Source organism: Rissa tridactyla, chromosome 8 (genome assembly GCF_028500815.1).
Source record: "Rissa tridactyla isolate bRisTri1 chromosome 8, bRisTri1.patW.cur.20221130, whole genome shotgun sequence".
NCBI lineage: Eukaryota > Metazoa > Chordata > Aves > Charadriiformes > Laridae > Rissa > Rissa tridactyla.
Genome location: NC_071473.1, coordinates 7676812 through 7684576, shown reverse-complemented (window position 1 = coordinate 7684576; position 7765 = coordinate 7676812). Strand labels below are relative to the sequence as shown.

The 7765-nt window shown below is 61.0% G+C and overlaps 1 protein-coding gene across 1 annotated transcript; it reads right to left on the bottom strand.

Annotated features, from left to right (window-relative positions):
* Positions 1–1470: 1470 nt before the first annotated feature.
* AQP8 (aquaporin 8) lies at positions 1471–7519 on the bottom strand. The gene is made up of 5 exons (XM_054212637.1): positions 7109–7519; positions 4511–4637; positions 3437–3651; positions 1921–2055; positions 1471–1543 (listed from the first exon to the last, which is right to left on the bottom strand). The coding sequence occupies exons 1-5, from the start codon at positions 7474–7476 to the stop codon at positions 1501–1503; spliced, it is 888 nt and encodes a 295-aa protein (XP_054068612.1). The 5' UTR covers positions 7477–7519; the 3' UTR covers positions 1471–1500.
* Between the last annotated feature and the right edge of the window lie 246 nt (positions 7520–7765).

The window sequence follows — 7765 nt, the reverse complement described above, 5'->3', positions numbered from 1 at the left end:
TAAAAGTCTGCAAAATTAGGAGTGACTCAACCCAGGTAAGTTGAGGGGTTCCCTGCTGGAGCTGGGAGTACCCGCAATGCCGCTCGTGTGCCAGATTACCACCCATGTGCCAGTTTACCACCCAACAAGCCCTCTGAGCAGTGGGAACGGGGTCCCTATGAATTACCCCACCACCACCACCCCGGGGGAGGCTGGGGAGCCCGCACGATGAGTCAGGGCAGAGCTGCCATAGGGGACGGATACCCGGCTGACGTAAAGCTGCTGCGCTGGCTCCTCTCCCCCTGCCCACACAGCTCCATCACTCTCCTTCTGCCGACTCCGCCTGCTTATGGCAGCAGCTCCCTCCGCCAAGGCAGCCCCCTCCCCGGGGCTGGGCAGCCCCCTCCCCTCGCCCCCTGGCCCCCAGCACTCATCTCTGCCATGGGAGGGACGGACCAACCCCAAGCTCTTGGCAGATGCCCTCCTGCTGCTGAGACGTATCCCAGAAATCAGCCTGCGACCAAAGCTCCCTGCTCTCATCATCCCCTCTACGTGGCAGGCCATAGGCAAGAGCCAATTGGCGTCATCCGGGACCTGCCCAAGGGACAGGAGCCAAGCCACAGCACAAGCTGGAGGAGCACCCTGCCATGCTGGGGCACTGCCTCCCCGCGGGCTGGACGCTGGTGGAGAGAGAGCAGAGATGCTGGGCTGGGAGACAAATGCCGGGAGTGGTGTGGGGCAGGGTACGGAGCCTGGCAGCACCCACTGCCATGTTCGGGGCTGGGAAGCTCCCGCAGGCGTGTGCCAGGGCAGAGGAAGGTGGCTGCGTCGGGCCTTGGAGTTAATATTGTCATGGAGAAGTTAGAAAGTGATAAATGTCAGTGCTGGCGAGCGATGCCGCACGGTCCCCAGGCACGGCTGCTTGACTCAGCTTCTCGCTGCTGTAGCAGGATCACGGCGGGCTCCTCACAGGGCGTTTGGGAACCAGCAGCTCTCACTGCTCGCCCCGGGGAGATGGAGACGCTCCTGGAGAGCGGCCCGGCACCGGGCTGCCAGGCACAGCCACGCACACCGGACCCCCTGTGTGGTGCCCACCCCAGAGGGCACAGGGCTCCCCAGCACCACAGGTGCCCAAGCACAGCCCTGGTGGGATGGACGCCGTGCACGGCCGATGCCGGGGGAGGCTGGGACAGCACGGGTGCTGGTGTGGGTCAGAGGATGCTCCTGGCGAGCCAGTGCCGCAGCCATGGCAGGGGCTGGCAGAGCCCTGGGGACCGGGGTGGGAGCGGTGCCGCCCGGCCCTGCCGCCAGCACAGGGCTGCCCGGTTTGGCTGGGCTGCCCCACATCGTCCCTGCAGCGGCAAGTGAAGCATCTCCCGAGCACGGGCTGCCTGGGAGACGCAGAGAGGAGGTAGGATGGTGAGGAGGAGGAGCAGGGGGCTTCACTCCGCTGTGCTGAGTTGCACCGGCCGCCCGCGGCAGGTCAGCAACAACGGCACGCGTGCATCCCCACGCCCGGCATCACTTCAGGAGCAGGCGGATGGTCCAGTCGCCGAGGAGGAGCCTTTGGGGAGGTGAGAGAGAGAAACTTGAAGTCAACGTTTTTGCCATTGCAAGCATGAAACAGAAACCCAGCAACAGCAAGAGCCCAGAGCCAGCCCAAGCCTGGAATCGCCACACAAGAGCAAACAGATAGAGCAAACATGGATTTGGGACAGGTTGGATCTTTGCTGTCGCCCTTGTCCTCGTGGGAAGGAGAAGGGGAAGGAGTCTCCCACCCTTGGACATCTCTTGGAAAGTGGCTACTTGCAGCCCTGACCCAGGGAGCAGGGAAGCAGCCGGGCAGCTAGCAGGGCAGAGCCCACGGGGGAGGTGGCAGGGTGGGAAGGGGGGGTCAGCCTGTTTGGCTCCGCTCTCCTTCCCGCTCCGGGCATCACGTACCTCACCAGCAAACCGACAAGGAGGGCAGCAACCGTGGGTCCTACCCAGTAAACCCAGTGATAGTCCCAGTAGTTTGCTACCAGAGCTGGCCCGAAGGCTCTGGCAGGATTCATGCAGGCTCCGGACACGCCACCTCTGAAAGAGGAACAAACCAGTTGTGTCAGCCCTGCGGGACACGAGACCGGCACCCGTCCCCCTCGTTCCCTGGACGGGGCAATGCACAGACTGGGAAGGGGCGGCAGCGTACCCCTCCCGGGGCTCCTTGCCAGGGGTTTGGCCCTGCTCTGGGTGGGTGGCAGGCTCGGACCACCCTGGTCCCCATCCAGGCACGGCTGCTTGGTGCCTGGGGACAGTTTGCCCTGGCAGCGAAAGGAAGCCAAGACCTGAGCCCGGCTCTGCTGCAGCACAGGGAACATCCCAGCCATCCCAGTCCACGGCGGCTGCTCACCGGCAGGTACCTGCCTTTGCAAACTATTGGGGAAAACCTGGCACAGGGTGGAAGCATCAGTGCCGAGTCTATTTTGGGGCTCACCGGGAACCAGGCTTTTAAACAGGGAAAGCTCCGCGCCACGCGTAGGTAGCGGAGCGGGGCAGGAGAGACAATAGCGTTTACAGATTAAAGAAAACTGCAACAGATAAATATTTGCACACGAGGTTTGTGCAGTGTTTAAATAAGAGCTCTGAATCCCGCTAGAGGGGGCACTGCCTTAACTAAACAACCTATTAACATTCATAATTGCGTGCGCTCGTTATCTGATCGCAGTGGCACAAGACGCAGGCTGCTCGCCCGAAACGCCCGCCTGCGCCAAGGCTGGGCTTGGCAGCGTTTCCAGCAGGCAGGAGGACGCGCGGCGAGGAACGGCTCCAGATAAACCCTCTCCTGTTTGCTCAGGGCTTCCTACAACAAACACCGCCCGTGCAGCCTCTCGGTTTTATCAGCCCGTGGCAGGCACTGGTGATGGCTGCGAAGGCTTCGCTGCCACGCGCTGGGCTCCAGCCACCGGCCTCTCCTGCACCTGGCCGGGCTGCGCCCAGCAGCTCTCCCCAGAAACGTCAGGGGGCCAGTGGGCTCATTCGCCGGCCGCTGCAGCATGCTCGGCCAGCCTCAGGTTCCCTGGCCAGAAGGTCCTGTGCTGTGCTGCGAGGGGGCACATCCCATCCCATCCCACTGCATCCCACCTCATCCCATCCCATCCCATCCCATCCCATCCCATCCCATCCCATCCCATCCCACTGCATCCCATCCCGTCCCAGGCATGCGCACTCTCCCCTCCCCGGCGCAGGACGCAGCAGCAGCTGTATCAGCCAGGGAGGGAGGGAGGTAAGCCCTGATGTGGGGAGCTGGCGCTTAGAGCTCTGCCCCCCAACCCGGGGACTCTGCTCAGCCAGCACCCCAGGCAGCTCTGAGCACCAGCTCCATCCCCACAGCCGGTGGTCCCATCCTGACCCCCTGCTGGAGCGGATGGCATGGGCTGGCCGGTGGGAACGCGTATGGGGAGAGGGCTCTCGAGCTCACCCCGCCAGGATGTTGACCGTGACCGTGAAGCCGATGCAGAAAGGTGCCAGCGGGGTCTTGGTCTTCCCATTGACGGCGCCCATGCAGACCGCGAGGACCAGGAAGGCGGTCATGACAATCTCGCCCACGAGGACGGAGGGGATCTGCTCGTCGGCCATGATGCTGCTGAAGGCTCCTCCGCTGGCATTCACGTACCGCTCAGTCGCCGCCACGGCCTGCACGGGGGGGAGCCCTGTTTGTGCCGTCCACGCTCCATATTGTGGGCTTTAAGGGGCATATGTGCTCACTGTCAGGAGAGCGTGGGCGGGCGTAGCATCAGGTTAAAGAGGAGCTAATCTCATCACTTTCCTCCTGAAAGCCAGCCCTAAGCGCCTGGCAAATATAAACTCATTAGCGAAGGCTCTTAGCGTCTCCTGAGATAATGAGCCGGCCACCGCTCTCCTGGCGGAATGAGCCTCACCCGGCCGCCGAGAGGTTTGCAGCGGCCAAACGGCACCGTGCTGCTGGGTGCAGCACCCTGGGTGCCGGGAACGGGCAGCACCGGACAGAAATTAACCTTACGGTGCAGGGCCGTAAGTAGTACCGCAGGCAAACACTGCGTGTGAACAGGGCCGGAGCTGCAGAGGTTCCGTGCATCGTTCCGTGCCTAATCAGCACGCCATAGCAAACCTCCTGAGAGCAGCTGCCGTTGAGAATTAATTAGCCGGGCCCCAGAGTGCTGTGCAGAGGCGGCACCCCCACATCTGCGTGGCACTGCCAGGCTCCAGCCTGCAGCGGGGGGGCGAGGTGTCCGAGTCCTGCAGTCAGAGCCTGAAAGACCTGGGAGGAGGAACCGGGTGCCCTGGCCCCAAGACAAACCCCACACAGCAAACTTCTGAGCCATGTCACCTTGTGAGAAACCAGCGCTCTTAATTACACGCCGAAGTGATGTACCAAGCCCCCCTCGCCCTCCCCATCACACGCGCTGCTGCTGCTGGAGACCCTGGGGCTGGGCAGCAGGTTGGGGCTCTGGCAGAGCAGGGGGCAGCCCCTGCACCCCAGCGTTAGTTAAAGAGACTCCCCGGGTGTCCGTACCTTTGCCAGACCGGCTCCTATCATCCCTCCGCAGAGCTGGGAGAGCCAGTAAGGAATGAGCATCGTGATGTTCAGCCCACCAACCAGCCACACGCACAAGGACACGGCAGGGTTGAAGTGGCCTCCGCTGCAAAGGAGAGAGGAGCATCAGTGAGGGGTTCACCCCCAGGGTGGGGTTCCCCCCCCACCACGGGGTTCCCTCCTGGAGTGCTGCACTCGCTGTGGGCTGGAGCCGCAAATGCTTTTTCAGTCCTTCCCGTGAGAAGGTGCTACGCACTGCAGAAGAGCAGAATTCGGCCATTTCCTTTCTCTGCAGTTACTGCTTCCAAGCAGGAGCATCTTCACGCTGGGGTACCCAACCCCTCCTACGGGGCTGGCGGGGACAGGAGCTGCCCTGGTGCAGTTTCAAGGACAGGATTTGGGGGTGGGTCTACAGAGACCCCCAGGTGCTTCCAGGAGCCACCACAGCACTGCCAGGGGAGGTGCAGGGAGAAGGGGTCTCTCCAGATGTTGCTGGGTGCTGCGGGATGTGGAGTGCACCACAGCCCTGCCCTAAGTCCTGGTTACAGGGGGTTACACTGCTGCCCCCCCTCCCCAGCAAGAGCTTTGTTTGCCTGTGGCAGCAGCACAGCCCGGCCACCAGCGCTCTCTGGAGCAGCTCCTCCGGGGGCAAAGGCTCAGGGAGGAAAGTCATTCCCTGTTACATCCTTGTGGCAGCCATCCCTGCTGCTCGGGGGGAGGGAGGAGAGGTGCCGGCGAAGCTGGTACCCTGCCTGGGAGCAGCTGCAGGGGAAACTCGTTGGGAGGGCAGGGGCCGAATGTCCTTCCCTCAGTGGAGACCGGGACCCCGCGCAGCCTCTCCCCAAGAACTGCTCGTTGTCAGCTCACAGACAGCCCAAATCAAAGACGGGAAAACCAACAGAAAGCCTGACTGCCGAGTTCCCTTGCTCTGATACCAATTTCCTTCGCTAAGTGCTCTGGTGCCGCTCCCCGCATAGGGGATGTGTCCCCAGGAAGGCAGGGAAGGGGACAAGTGCTGTGGGGCAGGGCTGAGGCCACCTCCCGGCCACACCAGCGCTGCTGGACGCTGCTGGGATTTTCAGGGTTTATCTCCCCAAGCTCGGTGCAGATGCAAAGGCGCCCAGGTCTCTCCGCATCCCCCCCACGCTGCCCACCACGGCCCCGGGAAGGGCTGGCAGCAGCCGGCGCTCACCTCGTTACAGGACCTAAATCATTCATCTTGAAGACCACATGCAAGACAAACTCAGATACCTTCTAATTAAAGCAGATTACCACGAGACACGCGTTAATGAACAAGTTTCATAACCAATCAGCCCTAATAATAATTGCTGGTGAAGCCGATGAGTCAGAGTGTCTAGGAACTATAATTACATCTTATTCTTCAGCTGTAATTAAAGACCCATCATATGAGAGAGAGAAGTTGTGTTGTTTAGGTTAGCAGACACCTCAGCTGGACAAGGCCCTGGCTACAAATACCCCTGGGATGGGTGGGACGGGTGGGAGCTAAAGGAAGACCCGTCTGTAAATAAACCCTGGCCGGAGCACCCGGCAGCCCGCGGCGAGGACGGCAGCTGGGCCAGCGAGCCCTTGTCCCAAGCCGGGCTCCTCTCCAAGCCCCTCTGGACACAAATCTCTAAAACCTGGCTTTTGGCTGAAACATGTCCCTGCCCAGGACCCTGAGCTGGCTCCTCCCAGCTTCAGAGCTCACAGGGGACCCCCGGGATGCCCTCGCAGCCCCTCATCACAAAGCACCCCCATCCTGCTCCCCTGTGCTGAGGGCATCTGGGACACGCACCCCGGGGTCACGGAGTCCCCACTGCACAAACTTCACCCCGCGGCGTTACCCCTCCTAATCAGGAGGTGATAAATTATCAGTCAGTTTGCTGTGGGCGCCAGGGGTCACACGCCAGCCCTGCCATGCCACCCTCCCCGGTTAGGGGAGGTTTGTGTCCCAGCCCGGAGCCTCGCGGGGGGACAGTCTGGAGCCACCCTGTCCCTGGGCTGCGCAGAGCCAACCGGAGGGACGGGAATGAAACCCCACAGGGACCGTTTCAGCTTCTTCCTTCAGGATAAATCTGTATCTTAGCGTCAAACACCACCATTTTCAATGAGCAGATTTGTCTAAATGTTGCTTTTGAGGAACTGAAACCAGTTGTAAATGGAATCCAAATTTTTCACCTGAAAATACACAGGGGAGTAGCATACTCGGGTCAAAATGTTTCCTCTGAAAAGGAAACGTCTCAGCTTTCCAAAGCAATGCTTGTGTTTCAGCTTCAACCGTTTTTATTAAAAGGGGCTAGAAATAAAACGTTGCAATCAAAAGCCAAGCAAATGCTCCCAAACGCAAGGCGTTATGGACGACCACCACCCAAGCAGCCAAGTTACCCGAGAGGCTCGATGGCAGTGCAGCGTCGCTGCGCTCAACAATATTGGAACAGGAAAGATCCTAAAGGCAGCGTGGGAGGAGACACGAGCATCTCCTCCCGTCCACGCACAGAAACTGTGCCAGCAGTGGGCAGAGACCGTGCCACCCCCGGTGAGGGGGTGCAGAGGGGGCGGTGGGGGGACCCCCCTTACCTGATGTCCCCCAGGATGGCGATGGTGAGCCCCAGGGCCAGCCCGTGTGCCAGGGCGGGCTGCAGCCTCCCCGTGCCCTCCGTGTTCTCGACCACGGAGAGGCAGCCGATGAAGATGAAGAGCGCGCTGCCCAGCAGCTCCGCCACGCAGGGCTGGACGTAGCGCTCGTACCAGTGAGGCTGCAAGGGCTTGGCCTTGATGTCGATGTCCACCATCGTCTCCTTTGCTGGGAAGTGACCACGCTCGTCAGCGGCCATGAGCGGGGCAGGAGCAGAGCAGGCAGATTCCTGGTCACAGTCAGTGCCACGAGCACGATCGAGGAGATGCTGCGGACTGGAGGACTTGAGAAACCGGAGGTGGAGGCTCATGTATCTGAGGGGCCCTGGTACAGGGACAAGGACTGTCGAGGAGCACCCCTCTTGTCCTGCCGAGAGGCTGGCAGGCTCCCCTTGACCTGTGTGAAGAGGTAGCGGATGGGAGGCTCTAAAAAATGGATTGGATTTGCATTGCTAAAAAAAAAAAAAAAAAGGGGGCAATAAAAGCTGATAGGCCAGCCCCCAGGAGTATAAAAGCTCTTTATCACTGCCATTCCTTGGTTCAAGGCTTTGGGTTGTTTTTTTTTTTTCCCCCGCAGGTTTTTTGTTGGTGGTGGTGTTG

Bases quoted from the DNA above. Each gene is read 5' to 3' on its own strand.
- AQP8 (XM_054212637.1), bottom strand. From the start codon at position 7,476: ATGAGCCTCCACCTCCGGTTTCTCAAGTCCTCCAGTCCGCAGCATCTC. The intron at 2,056-3,436 runs GTGAGCTCGAGA...TTCCTCTTTCAG, and splicing joins ACGGTCAACATCCTGGCGGG to AGGTGGCGTGTCCGGAGCCT. The intron at 1,544-1,920 runs GTACGTGATGCC...ACCTCCCCAAAG, and splicing joins CTTGTCGGTTTGCTGGTGAG to GCTCCTCCTCGGCGACTGGA.